This window comes from Triticum aestivum, chromosome 4D (genome assembly GCF_018294505.1).
Source record: "Triticum aestivum cultivar Chinese Spring chromosome 4D, IWGSC CS RefSeq v2.1, whole genome shotgun sequence".
Lineage (NCBI taxonomy): Eukaryota > Viridiplantae > Streptophyta > Magnoliopsida > Poales > Poaceae > Triticum > Triticum aestivum.
The window spans coordinates 336762907-336780083 of record NC_057805.1 but is presented as its reverse complement, the minus strand read 5'-3'; the positions used below and the strand labels follow the sequence as shown (position 1 = coordinate 336780083).

Below are 17177 nucleotides of genomic sequence, written 5' to 3'. Positions count from 1 at the left end.
ACCATAATCCACCTTGGTCATATCGTTGAAGTGCTTAGGCGAAGCCCTACGCGGGTAGCTTCATCATCACCGTCATCACGCCGTCGTGCTGACGAAGCTCTCCCTCGACACTCTGCTGGATTGTGAGTTAGTGGGACGTCACCAAGCTGAACGTGTGCAGATCGCGGAGGTGCCGTATCTTCGGTGCTAGGATCGGTCGATCGTGAAGACGTACGACTACATCAACCGCGTTTTCATAATGCTTCCGCTTACGGTCTACGAGGGTACGTAGACAACACTCTCCCCTCTCGTTGCTATGCATCACCATGATCATGCGTGTGCGTAGGAATTCTTTTGAAATTACTACGTTCCCCAACACCCCCCTGCCCCCGTATATAAAGGAGGGGAGGGGGAGGCCGGCCGGCCCCTGTAGGGCGCGCCAGGAGAGGGGAGTCCTACTAGGACTCCAAGTCCTAGTAGGATTCCACCTGGAGGAAGGGGGAAGAAGGAAGGGAGAGGGGGAAGGGAAGGAAAGGTGGGCGCCGCCCCCTTCCCCTAGTCCAATTCGGACCCAAGCGAGGGGCGGACAGCCCCTTGTGGCCCTTCCTTTCTCCCCACTAAGGCCCATCTAGGCCCAGGCACTCCGATAATTATCTGGTACCTCTGGGAACTCATCCGGTGTCCGAATAACATCTTACAATATGTCAATCTTTATGTCTCGACCATTTCGAGACTCCTCGTCATGTCCGTGATCTCATCCGGGACTCCGAAAAATCTTCGGTCATCAAATCACATAACTCATAATACAAATCATCATCGAACGTTAAGCGTGCGGACCCTACGGGTTCGAGAACTATGTAGACATGACCGAGACACATCTCCGGTCAATAACCAATAGCGGAACCTGGATGCTCACATTGGCTCCTACATATTCTACGAAGATCTTTATCGGTCAAACCGCATAACAACATACGTTGTTCCCTTTGTCATCGGTATGTTACTTGCCCGAGATTCGATCGTCGGTATCAACATACCTAGTTCAATCTCGTTACCGGCAAGTCTCTTTACTCGTTCCGTAATGCGTCATCCCGCAACTAACTCATTAGTCACATTGCTTGCAAGGCTTATACTGATGATCATTACCGAGAGGGCCCAGAGATACCTCTCTGATACACGGAGTGACAAATCCTAATCTAGATCTATGCCAACTCAACAAACACCATCGGAGACACCTGTAGAGCATCTTTATAATCACCCAGTTACGTTGTGACGTTTGATAGCACACAAGGTGTTCCTCCGGTATTCGGGAGTTGCATAATCTCATAGTCAGAGGAACATGTATAAGTCATGATGAAAGTAATAGCAATAAAACTAAATGATCATTTATGCTAAGCTAACGGATGGGTCTTGTCCATCACATCATTCTCTAATGATGTGATCCCGTTCATCAAATGACAACACATGTCTATGGTCAGGAAACTTAACCATCTTTGATTAACGAGCTAGTCTAGTAGAGGCATACTAGGGACATTTTGTTTGTCTATGTATTCACACATGTACTAAGTTCTCAGTTAATACAATTCTAGCATGAATAATAAACATTTATCATGACATAAGGAAATATAAATAACAACTTTATTATTGCCTCTAGGGCATATTTCCTTCACGATCTACACCAACAACTTCGCCGCCGTCATCACCAACTCTCTCCCCCTCTATGCAGCGGTGTAACACCTCTTCTCCCCGCTGTAATCTCTACTTAAACATGGTGCTCAACGCTATATATTATTTCCCAATGATGCATGGCTATCCTATGATGTTTGAGTAGATTCGTTTTGTCCTACGGGTTGATTGATGATCATGATTGGTTTGAGTTGTATGTTTTATTATTGGTGATGTCCTATGGTGCTCTCCGTGTAGCGCAAGCGTGAGGGGTCCCCGTTGTAGGGTTTGCAATATGTTCATGATTCGCTTATGGTGGGTAGCGTGAGTGACAGAAGCACAGACCCGAGTAAGTAGGCTGTTTGCGTATAGGAGTAAAGAGGACTTGATACTTTAATACTATGGTTGGGTTTTACCTTAATGATCTTTAGTAGTTGCGGATGCTTGCTAGAGTTCCAATCATAAGTGCATATGATCCAAGTAGAGAAAGTATGTTAGCTTATGCCCCCATATATTGCAATAATGATCACCGGTCTAGTTATCGATTGCCTAGGGACAAATAACTTTCTTGTGACAAAAAGCTCTCTACTAAAATTAACTTAGTTGTTTCTTTATCTAAAAAGCCACTAGTTTTTATTTACGTGCTCTTTATTGTCTTGCAAACTTATCCCTTTACACCTACAAAGTGCTTCTAGTTTCATACTTGTTCTAGGTAAAGTGAAGGTTAAGCGTGCATAGGGTTGTATCGATGGTCGACAGAACTTGAAGGAAATATAAATTCTACCTTTATCTCCTCGTTGGGTTTGACACTCTTATTTATCGAGAAAGGCTATCCCCTATACTTGTGGGTTATCACAGACCGTGGCAAAATTGGCATTAAAATTCTTCGGATCGCTCAAGGTCATCGAGCGCATCGGCAAGCTCGCTTACAAGCTGGAGCTGCCTCAAGACAGCCGCATCCACGATGTCTTCCACGTCTCCCAGTTGAAGCCATTTACGCCGAATTATACATCTGTGTACCCGAAGGTGCCTCTCCCACCTGACTTGCCCGCTAGCGACATCGAGTCGGAGGAAATCCTTGAGCGCAGGATGGTCAAGCGTGGTGATCAGGCGATCGTCCAGCTACGAATTCACTAGTCTTCTTCATCAACGAGCGCGGCATAGGAGGACTACGACACACTCCGTCAGCGTTTTCCCTCCACGAGCATCTAGCAAGACACGGCGACAAACCAATAGGTGGAACCTGACGACGAGGCTATTTCTGAATAAGAGGGGCATGTCACACCTGCATACCTCTGATGATGCAGTGGACATGGAAAGTGTGGGTCGTCGAGCCTTATAAGCATAGGGGCCAGGGTGCGTGTGTGCCTATATAGGCAAGGGTGGACAGCGAGAGGAGCATGTGTATGTGCTTTCTGAACCTCATCTGCCACTTTCTCTCTATGACACCTACTTTCTCCATACCTCACCTTCTTCCTCAGCAAGAAATACCCAGAGCTCTTATCTGTCATCCCCTCCTTTGGTTTCAATCCTTAATTTTCTTTGGTTCATTACACATTGTTCTTGGATGTTACCCTAACGGTGTCCAAGAGAACCTTGGGTGCGGCTTTATATTACTTGCAAGATGCTGTGGTAATACTCGGCAATTCTACCCCAAAACCGGTCCTTTAATTGATCCATTCCAACCGATGCATGACACAAAGCAATATCTCCATCTTGGCAATAATTGTGAGCCCTTGATCTTGATGGTGCTTTCATGGATGATTGTGTCTCCATGGGATCATCAACCTCTTCAGCCTCCTCCACTGCGGCTCATAATTCTCCCCACGCTCTTGTTCTTGATCGAACACCGAGTCATAATTGAGATCTTCAAGCCAAAGCATACATTACTCCTCCAAAGGCGATAAGAATTCAAAAACATTCATCTCCACACTAGGACAACAACAACAATCTCATCACCCTACGACCGCAAGCAATCACCAAACAATGCACCGGCCGAAATGGGAAGTGCAAAAAAATTGCCTTGATGGCATTTCATCGACCACTTGGCGGCCACAGCCGGACGAACGGGCGTAGGGATGGCTGGAGACGGGGTACGAGGCGACAGGTGAGGAGGCACCGGAGCCGCCTTCCTTCTTCCTCTTCTTCACCACCTCCTTGGCGAGCACCGCAGTCGGCTTCCTTGCTCGCTTGCCTGCGACCGAAGCAGCGGGAGGGTGACCAACCGTCGCCGGAGACGAACGGCCTTGCCACCGACCTTGCTGCCGGCACTGGTTGGCTATGTCGTGGCCCGAAGAAGGTTTTTGGTGCCCAACCTCTTCCTTGGTGCAAGCAGTGGAGCAGGGGTCGTTTCCGATGGGGTCGCACCAGCGGCAGTGGTTGGCGGGGTGGCGAAAGGGCCTTGCCTCTCCATTATGGCCAGAATCGGGGGCATCGGTAGTGGCCGCTCGAACGGGAGATAGGGGGGCAAAACTTTTACTCCACGAGGCGCCGGGCGAGTATGTTCGGGAGAATTGACCTCACTTTCAGGCCGAGGGGTATAATTTATCCTCTAACTGTTTGGGAGTTCGAGATGCTCTAAACACGCAAAGGATGTAGCAAAACTAAAACTGCCAGCTGACTGGTGTACCCTAACCTATCTATGCACAACGACATATGACACCTCAACTCAAGGATAAAGAGTTGCGAGGACAAATGGATAATGGGATAACTAGCAAGCTTTCTTTTTATTTAGAAAAACTATGCAAGTGAAACTGATGATGAGGTAAAAGACGACTGAACTACCATATGCATGTAACCATCCCAAAACATCAACCCAATGTTACCCTGAGGTTATGATCCATTCATTAAAACATCATCAGACAGCATCGCACACCTGCAAATAGTTGGCATGCAACAAACAGAGCAGAACGACCCACACAAAACGCTAGGGAGATGGACGCTAACACCATCAGCGATCACTAGGCTACCAATGCATAAAATAAACCAAGCCGACTAAGAAGAGTCTAGGAATGTTTCAAACATCTCTCCACAGGAATTCTTTGCACACTCGTCATCTATCCTCACAATAGAGTGACAGCGCCTGCCTATCGGAAGTAAATGGAGATAAGAGGAATATCAATGTCGTTCCCGTCGTCATCCTCGCAAGCCACAACAACATCAAAATGCTTCCTGTATGCTGGAACATCTACCTTAGCCACCTCCTGGGCGACATCCACCATCTTCCTCTTCAGTCGATCCTTGTGCCTCAGGAACATGGTGTTGTACAGCAAGGATGTGCCACAGGAGACGCTGTAAGCAGTCAGGCCCTTGTCGCTTAACCACTTCAGGAGTTCTGCGACAGTAATGTTGCCCTTGATAGACCATCGGTCCCACACTGTCCATCTCATGTCTTGATGCTTCATCTCCTTGGGCGGTACAGGTTCAGCCATGGAGAACATTGGTAGTGCCAGGTTGGCAAACGTATTGCGGTAGTCTTCAACTGGGTGGTCGCCTGCCAGAACCTTGTACAGCTCAAGGCATACAAGGCCTGTGGCCATGGCTGTCGTAGTTGCAATAGCTGGAATGATTCTTCCTGCAATGAACTTCGCCTTCAGCTTGTCAACCACTTGAATACCATAGTTTCTCGCACGCATATTAGCAAGACCAGCAATCAAGTCCATGTGGAAATTTGTATCATCATCCTGCAAAAGAAACATGTGGTGTGTAACCAGAACTAGTGAAGAAAGAGCATAGCCTTAAATATTTGATTATTTCTGTCCTTTTACAGTGGTACGTCAGAAGATATTTTGAGAACTGAAATTAAACTAATGCCCAGTTATAATTGCATGCCTCATGCCTCATGCCAGAAATAAGTAAGTTATTAAGAATAGTCAACAACAGCTATTTGACACAGGCAATCACAGTATCGAAAACATCTTTACGGTACCAGCACATAAAACAGAAGCGCACACAAATAGAATATAGACCAACATGGAAGGATAAGTGGAGAGGTGCATACAGAAAACACTTGTTCTTAAAGAACTGTGAAGTTACTTATCCTCAATGTATCTGGGCAGAAGTGGAGAATATGTTACTACTAGCAACAACAAGGGAGAAGACAGATACTGGCAACTAAGTTCTGTAACTCAATGCATAACAGAAAGAAATGTGACTGAATTACATAATCCCTGTCGATGTTTTTGCTTACCAAATATGCACCTATGTGCATTAGTGATGTATGTTTGCTTTCTAGTGTGAAACAAGTAAGGATGTTCTTAAACAGCCAGGGCAAGGGAAAAAACAGTCTTATTCTAACACATCAGAAGTAGTTAAAAAGAGGCTAACCTTCTCAAACTGAATAGGCTTCATTTGGAATCCTGAAGGCAGTTTCTTGGCACATGCTTCCAGCTTGGTTAAAAGGTCTTCGATAACAGCAGCATCGTCAACTGAGGCACTGGAGAGGTTAGTGGCCTTCTCATCTGTTTCAATCTTAACCCCACTCTTTGGCTCAAATTCAGGCACTGCAACCTTACTTACTATATCAGCCAGATTACCCGTGTTCTTCGCCCAGTCCGGTATGGGGATCCCGAAAGACACAGCTCTCAATATGGAAGCAGACAGTATAAATTGAATGTGAGATGAATCAACAGCTGAGAATTGCACCGGGCGAGGGAAACGCTTAGGGGCAGACCAGAAAGGAGCACCAGTGCTAGTGGCAGCATCTTCAGGAAATGTGAATGTTAGCTGCTTCACACGATTAGAGAAGTAATCTTCAAACCTGGCAAAAGAAACCAGATGTTATGACATGGCATCTGGAGCACAAAAAATACTGTCCTATTTGATGGCAATATAATCAAAATGAAACCATTTTAACTTCAAATAGCGGAAGACGAAAAGAAAGTGGAAGAAAGCCAATAACAAATTGTTGTATTCAAAAGGGGCGTGTAGAAGAGATATATCGTACTTCAGTCTTGCCCAGGCTATGCAGTCTTCAAATTTATCACATCGCTCCTTGTCAAGGCATTCACGTACACGCTCCAACAATTCCCTGGCTTGAGCATCACCTGCCTTTCTCATAGCAGCAGCATATTCAGCAGGATTAGACATAAATGAGTTCACTTCATTTGGAGTTTTCTCTAGCAGACCCTCAAACTCTGAGCGAGCCCATGTTAGACAATGGTCAATATTGTGTGGAAAAGAGTGAACTGTGCACATTGGTGCCTGTTTCTCAGGAGGATCACGTGAAGCTCCATAGTTTTCAGTAAGGTGAGGAATCACCATCTGTGTATTACATTTCGGACCCAGCGTTCCAGATTCCAAGAGTGGTTTCTGGAAGTACAGGCATCGCATGTCCATGTACATCCTAGCATTGACATTATCAAGTGCATTGATGACAGCATCAAGGCCCTCCCAGAATGCATCATTGAAAACATGTTCAGTCTCTGGACAGGCACGATTCTGAAGAGCATCAATATGGAGGCAGGAGTTGATAGCACTAGCAGCTGTAGCGGCTACTGTAGATTTTGCCTGTCCAATGTTCCAATCACGAAACAGGAATTGCCGGCTCAAGTTGCTTTTCTCAATGACATCATCATCTGTTATAGTTAGCTTCCCTTTACGGCCACAAGAAACCCCCATTAAAGCAAAGTTCTTCAAGAATTCACATCCAAGAGCACCAGATCCCACAACAAAAATATTAGAGTCCCGCATCTTCTTCTGAAGCTTAGAACCAAAAACAGAAATCTGAGCATCGTAGCGGCTATTCAATGGCTTCAAGTCTTTAGGGTCCAATGCATAGGTTGGCAGGGATTCTAACGAGTCAAAATAGAAGAACTGGCAAAAAAGAAAAGAAAAATCAGACAAAAACCAACAGAACATCATAAACGTAAATATTTTACAGTTCATGACACAGACCTGGTACTGCGGATGAAATTTCCCAGAACAAGCCTTCACAAGTTCTTGACCAACAATACCACCAAACATTGCAGCCATTGGGTTCAGAACAGCTCTAGAACCACTTGCAAAATGTTGCAGCAGCTTCTCATCAAGTTCATCCATCTTGTAATCAATTGCAGCCTCATTAATAGAAGCAGTAAACTCCACAAATTTTCGAGCATCCTGGTCACAACCAGCAACAGGGAAGCGCCCAAACTTTTGTCTGTAATTATCCAAGGCTAGAAATGCGAAGTGAAGCAGCGGAGGACGCTGGTATTTTGAGAAATCACTCAAAAGGAAATTCCCAGGTTCTTTTATACATTCTCTCAGACTCTTGAACTCTAAGATCATTGGTTCTTTCACCTGTGTAACAATCCCACCTTTTGCATAAATGCCAAAGTTACGTGTATCCTCCTCGATGCAAAATGAAAATGGCCTTGCATCTACTATCTTCCTGGGCTTGCCATCATTCAGTTCTGTCATCCCACTGACCTCCGAGAAAACAACAAGATCACCATCTTGGAATTCAAGGCGCTCATCATCAACGCAGGAAACCATTGCAGGATTGTCATTGCTGATGGATGCAATTATACCAGTATGGGGATCTTCACCATCAACATCAAGAACAGTAAATTCAGGCCCAAAGTCACAAAACACGCTACCAAAAAGACCACAGACTTCTGTTTTGATGAATGGAATTGGAGGCTGGTGGCTACGACAGTAATCATTAAATTCAACTGCCTTGTCTAGACTTAAGTTGGTGAAAACAACAGCCTGCAAATAAGAGGTACAATCAGCATATACGCAGGAAGGAATACATGTTTCATAATAAAACACAAATACGCCGCAACAAAAAATTCAGCAAATGTTATCAACTAATTAGTGCATGATGATGACCAACTATGTGGCTTTACTTATTCACATTAGCTTCAGTCACACAAGCTTACTAACTGGACAGCTGACATGCAGGTCACTTGACAAGATCAAGTAAGTACACTGCATAATAGATCATCCATATATCAGCTATGACACATGCAATGAAACAAATGAGTTCTCAGCTAAAAAAAAGGGAGTTCTACTGGGTATTATGAAAGAAAAATAGTTTGGCACTATTAGGAGGAACTCATCAGTATATTGACATCAAATGCAGAATAAGGTCCGCGCGGATTTACTTATTACCATCCAAAACAGAAATTAGCTTAAACACGTAATACCATTCCACTTGATTTCAGGCACAGTTCAAATAAGTAAAGTAATTTTATTAACCTCGATGGTCACTACTATTGAACAAGAATGGTACTAACAAAATTTAACACAGAGTACAGTTAACAGACCTGGAACTTAGAAAGGTGTTCAGTAGTCAGTTCTTCCGTTAGAGCAGATACAAGAACAGCATTGTTAAGTTCTTGCAGTTTTTCAACACAAGCAGCAGCCCTGTTCTTCCCAATATCATCCTCAGATAGAAAGAAATTGCCAGATAGGTCCCACATATCCACATTTTCTACATCATGTAGGGTGACAGATTTAACACCCGCCAGAGCAAGATTCTTTGCTGTATAGAAGAAATATATTAGTTATAAAAATCATGTAATCCACACGCATAGGAGTATGATAATACCATACAAATAACAATAAGCAAACCATGCATTAGGATGTGTGCACTGGCAAATGGGAAAAGGGAAAATAATTGCTCGTCAATGACCATATTACTTTGCCCAATGAGACATGAAAATGCTAAATAACTCAGGTTCCTGGGCTGAGCAGGAGAAGAAAGGCAAATAATTGCTCATTTATAACCATATTACTTGCCCAATTAGACATAAAAATGCTAGCTACATAGCTCGTGTTCCTGGGCTGAACAGGAGCAAAAGAACAGAATAACAATCCACTAATTTTACCAACTCAGTATAATAACTAGATTTTCCCTTTCCAGGAGGCTTATCTGCTTGTGCATTCCCTTTTGCAGGAGGCTCATCTGCTTGTGCAACTACCGCCTATCAAACCAGGGTACTCAGATTGGTTGCTACATGCAGCGTGGGCCCCTCGGACATCTCAGGTTTGATTCCTCAGAATCGCTGGGCGCTCACTCCCCTCTAAAAGGACTTGCAAGAGATCCATGCCTAAAGTGCCAGAAAAATACATGTTGGGCTAGATCATTCTAACACCCAAATCTGATTTCCATAATGTCAGTCAGTCGATAAGTCAAAACTAGTAACTGCAGCTCCATAGGCTATTACATTAAACAGTTTCACTAAGGCAACAAGCAATTCAGCGCTTATCACAGTTTGCAAAACCAGTAATTCTATCAACTGTCTGTACCATTTTCTCGCCTATTTCTAGTGGCAATCACAAAAGCTACCAATGTAAACATGAAGTAGGATCACAAAACAATCAACAACACATAGTGAATAGAAGCAGTCAGCCTTTTTGTATTACAATAAAGACATGCCTTGGGAATTCTAGGCAGAAAAATATAATTCAATCTGCATAACAAGCAGAAAAGGGACACATTTGATTTGCATTTCTCTATGTAACACAACAAACTAAGGATGCAGCAAACAATCTGATGATCATAGCAGCATATGTCAGTAATCTAAGGGTTCACTCTGTTTGAACAAATATAAGACATCAGATAATCAGATAACTATACAAAATGTATTTCTCTGTCCAGCAACTCAGCCCTGTCTGCACATATATGGGATAAATTGAAGTAATCGCAGATCCATGGTTCTCAATCCAGCAACTAAGCAAGTAATCACAGATTCCAAATTACCAACAAATACTTAAGAGCAGCAAAACAGAACGCAACAGTAACGCCGCCAGCGCCAACATTAGATATCAATGTACTCCTAAATAAAGCACTAAATCACATATTGAAGGAGGCACGCACCGGTCTCAGCCCCAAGCCCGTTTAAGCCGGAGACGAGCACGTTGGACGCAAAGAGCAGCCGCATCGTCTCCCTCCCGTACACGGCGAGCTGCCTGCTGTGGAGGTCCTCATCGATCTCCGCCACCCCGTTCCCGTTACTGCCCCCGCCGACCGGCTCCCCGGCAACCATGGCCTCCGACCCCGCCTCCGCCGGCGATTCCCCTACCCGTGCCTTCTTCGCCGCCGCGTCGCCGCTGTCCTCAGCGCCGTCCGCTCTCTTCGTCGGAAGCATATAGCGCAGCCCCCTGCATCGCGCAACATAAAACCAAATCAGACGCCAAAACCCGCGCCCTAAAACCCCAGAAATGGCGATCGGGGCGCACGGATCGAAGCATCGGAGCCGATCCGAATCGGCGGTGGCGGGACCTTACCGGTGCGGGCGATCGGAGTGGCGGCTAGGGTTCGCGCGGCGCCCGCGGCCTTGAGGACGGCGTGTCGCTTGTGAGGTTACCTTCGGCTTGGGGGCGAAGCCGGTGGAATGGCGTATATATAGACTGGGGTTTTGCGGCAAGGCAAGGCGCAAGGTGGTGGCGTTGGATTGAGTCGCCGATGCGGCGCGGTGGAGAGGCTTGGGGGTGGAGAGGGCGGAGGGCTACGAGGAATCTTGGCCGTTGGATTTTGGGATGGGCAAGCCTGATAAGGCAGGCCAGGCCGGATGGGTCGCGCTTGGTTCGACTGGATGGCGAAGTGAAAGCATTGATTAAAGTTAATTCATTCTTTCTTTGCATTCTCTTATCTTATCTTCTTATCTTATTAAAGGAGTATCTTATACTACTTTAAAAAAATATAAGGTTCTCATTTCATTTTTCTTCCCACCACCCCTTCGTCTAACATTTTATGTATATGATAATCAATCACCTTAATTTACTTACCTTCTGAATCAATTCAACTTTAATTTACTTATCAAACTTCTAATCAAAATATAAGGTAATTCACGTGTAGAATTTGATGAACATTTATTTACACGATCGCATTATTATTGACAGATAAATCAAGCTAACGTACTAGAATATTTATATCCCGTTGCAATGCACGGGCATTATTCTAGTTACATTAAAATTTATAGAGTTGTTTCTTAGTAAGAAGGTACTAATTTGTAGAAAATGAATTGAAATTATAATAATAGTGCTAATTTAAAAAACTCTGTATTTAGAAAAATCAAATGATTGAAAATCCCCCAATTCTTCTTCGAATAAGAAGCTTGGAGTTGGTAAACTTGAAACAAGAGCACCAGGGCCGTCTTCATAATTCAGGGCCCCGGTGCGATATACAAAATGGAGCCCTAATTTACAAACAATTTATAGCTAAAGAACTAATATGGTCAAAGCATACACTCACTTATAAGCGTATAACTTTGAATATGAGTTATTTCACACAACATTTCGAAAAGATATAAAATATCATTGCTAAAAGAGTAAATGTACACAAAAAATTAAAATAACAACACTAATAAAAAATATTAAACATAGTGTTTTCCAATACTAATATATTAGAAAATGCGATTATTTAATACAATGTTTATCAAAATAAAAAATATATACACATTGATGTAATTACCCAATAGAAAACCTAACCTAAATTAACCGATCTATGATGAACTGGTGTTGTGGGGTCATGAATCACTAGAAAGATTATTCAATGATGACGTGATAAGCTGATCGGTGATGCCCTGGTGCTCGGCCATCAACTTCTTTTGCTCGGCGGCGGTTGTCTGATGTGTCTTCAGTGTATCTATTCCCCAAACATTTTTGCTCTTATTTTGGCCTTTGGTTTGCATGATATGGATGAAACTAATCTGGACTGATGTTGTTTACAGCATAACTGTCATGGTGTTGTTTTTGTGCGGAAATAAAATTGCTCTGAATTGGACGGGGATTTCTAAAATAATTATTTTTGAATGGATAACGAATTATGGAGCGAAGAAGTACCTGAGGGGGACCACTAGGGTGCCACACGGGCTGGTGACGCGACCACCCCCGGGCCACGCCACTTGGCTGTTAATAACCCATAAGTATAGGGGATCGCAACAGTTTTCGAGGGTAGAGTATTCAACCCAAATTTATTGATTCGACACAAGGGGAGCCAAAGAATATTCTCAAGTATTAGCAGTTGAGTTGTCAATTCAACCACACCTGGATAACTTAGTATCTGCAGCAAAGTATTTAGTAGCAAAGTAGTATGGAAGTAACGGTAAAGATAGCAAAAGTAATATTTTTGGGTTTTGTAGTGATTGTAACAGTAGCAGCGGAAAAGTAAATAAGCGGAGAACAATATATGAAAAGCTCGTATACATTGGATCGATGATGGAGAATTATGCCGGATGTCGTTCATCATGTAACAGTCATAACATAGGGTGACACAGAACTAGCTCCAATTCATCAATGTAATGTAGGCATGTATTCCGAATATAGTCATACGTGCTTATGGAAAAGAACTTGCATGACATCTTTTGTCCTACCCTCCCGTGGCAGCAGGGTCCTAATGGAAACTAAGGGATATTAAGGCCTCCTTTTAATAGAGTACCGGACCAAAGCATTAACACATAGTGAATACATGAACTCCTCAAACTACGGTCATCACTGGGAGTGGTCCCGATTATTGTCACTTCGGGGTTGCCGGATCATAACACATAGTAGGTGACTATAGAATTGCAAGATAGAATCAAGAACTCACATATATTCATGAAAACATAATAGGTTCAGATCTGAAATCATAGCACTCGGGCCCTAGTGACAAGCATTAAGCATAGCAAAGTCATAGCAACATCAATCTCGGAACATAGTGGATACTAGGGATCAAACCCTAACAAAACTAACTCGATTACATGATAAATCACATCCAACCCATCACCGTCCAGCAAGCCTATGATGGAATTACTCACGCACGGCGGTGAGCATCATGAAATTGGTGATGGAGGATGGTTGATGATGACGATGGCGACGGATTCCCCTCTCCGGAGCCCCGAACGGACTCCAGATCAGCCCTCCCGAGAGAGTTTAGGGCTTGGCGGCGGCTCCGTGTCGTAAAACGCGATGAATCTTTCTCTCTGGTTTTTTTCTCCCTGAACACGAATATATGGAGTTGGAGTTGAGGTCGGTGGAGCACCAGGGGGCCCATGAGACTGGGGGGCACGCCCAGGGGGGCAGGCGTGCCCCCACCCTCGTGGCAAGGGTGTGGGCCCCCTGGCCTTGATTCTTTCGCCAATATTTTTTATATTTTCCAAAAATAATCTCCGTGAAGTTTCAGGTCATTCCGAGAACTTTTGTTTCTGCACATAAATAGCACCATGGCAATTCTGCTGAAAACAGCGTCAGTCCGGGTTAGTTCCATTCAAATCATACAAGTTAGAGTCCAAAACAAGGGCAAAAGTGTGTGGAAAAGTAAATACGACGGAGACGTATCAACTCCCCCAAGCTTAAACATTTGCTTGTCCTCAAGCAATTCAGTTGATAAACTGAAAGTGATAAAGAAAAACTTTTACAAACTCTGTTTGCTCTTGTTGTTGTAAATATGTAAAGCCAGCATCCAAGTTTTCAGCAAAGATTATGAACTAACCATATTCACAATAACATTTAGGTCTCATGTTTACTCATATCAATGGCATAATCAACTAGCGAGCAATAATAATAAATATCGGATGACAACACTTTCTCAAAACAATCATAATATGATATAACAAGATGGTATCTCGCTAGCCCTTTCTGAGACCGCAAAACATAAATGCAGAGCACCTTTAAAGATCAAAGACTGACTAGACATTGTAATTCATGGTAAAAGAGATCCAATCATAGTCATACCCAATATAAATTAACAGTAATGAATGCAAATGACAACGGTGCTCTCCAGCTGGTGCCTTTTAATAAGAGGGTGATGACTCAACATAAAAGTAAATAGATAGGCCCTTCACAGAGGGAAGCAGAGATTTATAGAGGTGCCAGAGCTCGATTTTGAAATAGAGATAAATAATATTTTGAGCGGCATACTTTCATTGTCAACATAACAACCAAGAGATGGCGATATCTTCCGTGCTACACACATTATAGGCGGTTCCCAAACAGAATGGTAAAGTTTATACTCCCCCTCCACCAACAAGCATCAATCCATGGCTTGCTCGAAACAACGAGTGCCTCCAACTAACAACAGTCCCGGGTGAGTTTTGTTTGCAATTATTTTGATTTGATTTGCATAAAGCATGGGACTGGTGATACGTCCATTTTGCATCATGCTTTTATATCAATATTTATTGCATTATGGGCTGTTATTACACATTATGTCACGATACTTATGCCTATTCTCTCTTATTTTACAAGGTTTACATACGGAGGGAGAATGCCGGCAGCTGGAATTCTGGGCTGGAAAAGGAGCAAATATTAGAGACCTATTCTGCACAACTCCACGAAAGTTATTTTTGGAAATAATAAAAAATACCGAGCGGAAGAAATACCAGAGGGGCCCCACACCCTGGCCACGAGGGTGGGGGGCGCGCCCTACCCCCCTGGGCGCGCCCCCTGCCTCGTGGGCCCCATGTTGGCCCTCCGGTGCCCATCTTCTGCTATATGAAGTCTTTCGTCCGAAGAAAAATCATAAGCAAGCTTTCGGGACGAGACTCCGCCGCCACGAGGCGGAACCTTGGCGGAACCAATCTAGGGCTCCGGCAGAGCTGTTCTGCCGGGGACACTTCCCTCCGGGAGGGGAAAATCATCGCCATCGTCATCACCAACGCTCCTCTCATCGGGAGAGGGCAATCTCCATCAACATCTTCACCAGCACCATCTCCTCTCAAACCCTAGTTCATCTCTTGTATCCAATTCTTGTCTCTAAGTCTGGGATTGGTACCTGTAGGTTGCTAGTAGTGTTGATTACTCCTTGTAGTTGATGCTAGTTGGTTTATTTGGTGGAAGATCATATGTTCAGATCCTATATGCATATTAATACTCCTCTGATTATGAACATGAATATGCTTTGTGAGTAGTTACGTTTGTTCCTGAGGACATGGGAGAAGTCTTACTATTAGTAGTCATGTGAATTTGGTATTCGTTCGATATTTTGATGAGATGTATGTTGTCTCTCCTCTAGTGGTGTTATGTGAACGTCGACTACATGACACTTCACAATTATTTGGGCCTAGAGGAAGGCATTGGGAAGTAATAAGTAGATGATGGGTTGCTAGAGTGACAGAAGCTTAAACCCTAGTTTATGCGTTGCTTCGTAAGGGGCTGATTTGGATCCATATGTTTCATGCTATGGTTAGGTTTACCTTAATACTTCTTTTGTAGTTGTGGATGCTTGCAATAGGGGTTAATCATAAGTGGGATGCTTGTCCAAGTAAGGACAGCACCCAAGCACCGGTCCACCCACATATCAAATTATCAAAGTACCGAACGTGAATCATATGAATGTGATGAAAACTAGCTTGACGATAATTCCCATGTGTCCTCGGGAGCGCTTTTCTCTATATAAGAGTTTGTCCAGGCTTGTCCTTTCCTATAAAAAGGATTGGGCCACCTTGCTGCACTTTATTTAGTTTTGTTACTTGTTGCTTGTTACCAATTATCTTATCACAAAACTATCTGTTACCTATAATTTCAGTGCTTGCAGAGAATACCTTGCTGAAAACCGCTTATCATTTCCTTCTGCTCCTCATTGGGTTCGACACTCTTACTTATCGAAAGGACTATGATAGATCCCCTATACGTGTGGGTCATCAAGACTCTTTTCTGGCGCCGTTGCCGGGGAGTGAAGCGCCTTTGGTAGGTGGAATTTGGTAAGGAAAAATTTATATAGTGTGCTGAAATTTACTGCTCTGCCGAGGGCTCCCCGGTAGGTTCTAGTCTCTCTTTATACTGCGACTGGAGCAAGGCGTAATGGGCTGTGTGGTATGTTGATCAAGGAGGTGCTGCATTGGCTATAGCTGCAAGAGGTCACTTGTTACTATGGAAAGTAATCCTCTGAGGGGCTTGTTCGGGGTATCTTCACCTCGACCAGTAGAGCAAAGAGTTGCTCCTCAACCTACTGAACCTACTGAAGATGAAAATGTCTACTTTGAGATTCCTTCGGGTATGATAGAAAAACTGCTAGCTAATCCTTTTTGCAGGAGATGGAACAATGCATCCTGATGAGCACCTAATATATGTGGATGAAGTCTATGGATTATTTAAGCTTGCAGGTGTGCCCGATGATGTTATTAAGAAGAAGGTCTTCCCTTTATCTTTGAAGGGAGATGCATTGACATGGTATAGGCTATGTGATGATATGGGATCATGGAACTACAAACGATTGAAATTGTAATTTCATCAGAAGTTTTATCCTATGCATCTTGTTCATCGTGATCGCAATTATATATATAATTTTTGGCCTCGCGAAGGAGAAAGCATCGCTCAAGCTTGGGGAGGCTTAAATCAATGTTATATTCATGCCCCAATCATGAGCTCCCAAGAGAAATAATTATTCAAAAATTTTATGCTCGGCTTTCTGATAACAATCGCACCATGCTCGATACTTCTTGTGCTAGCTCTTTTATGATGAAGACTATTGAATTCAAATGGGATTTATTGGAAAGAATTAAACGCAACTCTGAATATTGGGATCTCGATGAAGGAAGGAGTCAGGTATGACACCTAAGTTTGATTGTGTTAAATCTTTTATGGATACCGATGTTTTCTGTAAATTTAGCACTAAATATGGACTTGAC

The 17177-nt window shown here is 43.6% G+C and overlaps 1 protein-coding gene across 1 annotated transcript; it reads right to left on the bottom strand.

Annotated features, from left to right (window-relative positions):
- Positions 1 to 4451: 4451 nt before the first annotated feature.
- On the bottom strand, positions 4452 to 11073 carry LOC123097758 (ubiquitin-activating enzyme E1 3-like). The gene is made up of 7 exons (XM_044519580.1): positions 10858 to 11073; positions 10448 to 10731; positions 8892 to 9109; positions 7537 to 8331; positions 6587 to 7455; positions 5968 to 6400; positions 4452 to 5324 (listed from the first exon to the last, which is right to left on the bottom strand). The coding sequence occupies exons 2-7, from the start codon at positions 10716 to 10718 to the stop codon at positions 4728 to 4730; spliced, it is 3183 nt and encodes a 1060-aa protein (XP_044375515.1). The 5' UTR covers positions 10719 to 10731; positions 10858 to 11073; the 3' UTR covers positions 4452 to 4727.
- Positions 11074 to 17177: the final 6104 nt, after the last annotated feature.

Excerpts from the sequence above, each read along its gene's own strand:
- LOC123097758 (XM_044519580.1), bottom strand. The coding sequence starts at position 10,718 with ATGCTTCCGACGAAGAGAGCGGACGGCGCTGAGGACAGCGGCGACGCG. Across the intron at positions 6,401-6,586 it reads ATAGCCTGGGCAAGACTGAA|GTTTGAAGATTACTTCTCTA; the intron begins GTACGATATATC and ends TTCTTTTGCCAG. Across the intron at positions 5,325-5,967 it reads AGCCTATTCAGTTTGAGAAG|GATGATGATACAAATTTCCA; the intron begins GTTAGCCTCTTT and ends TTTCTTTTGCAG.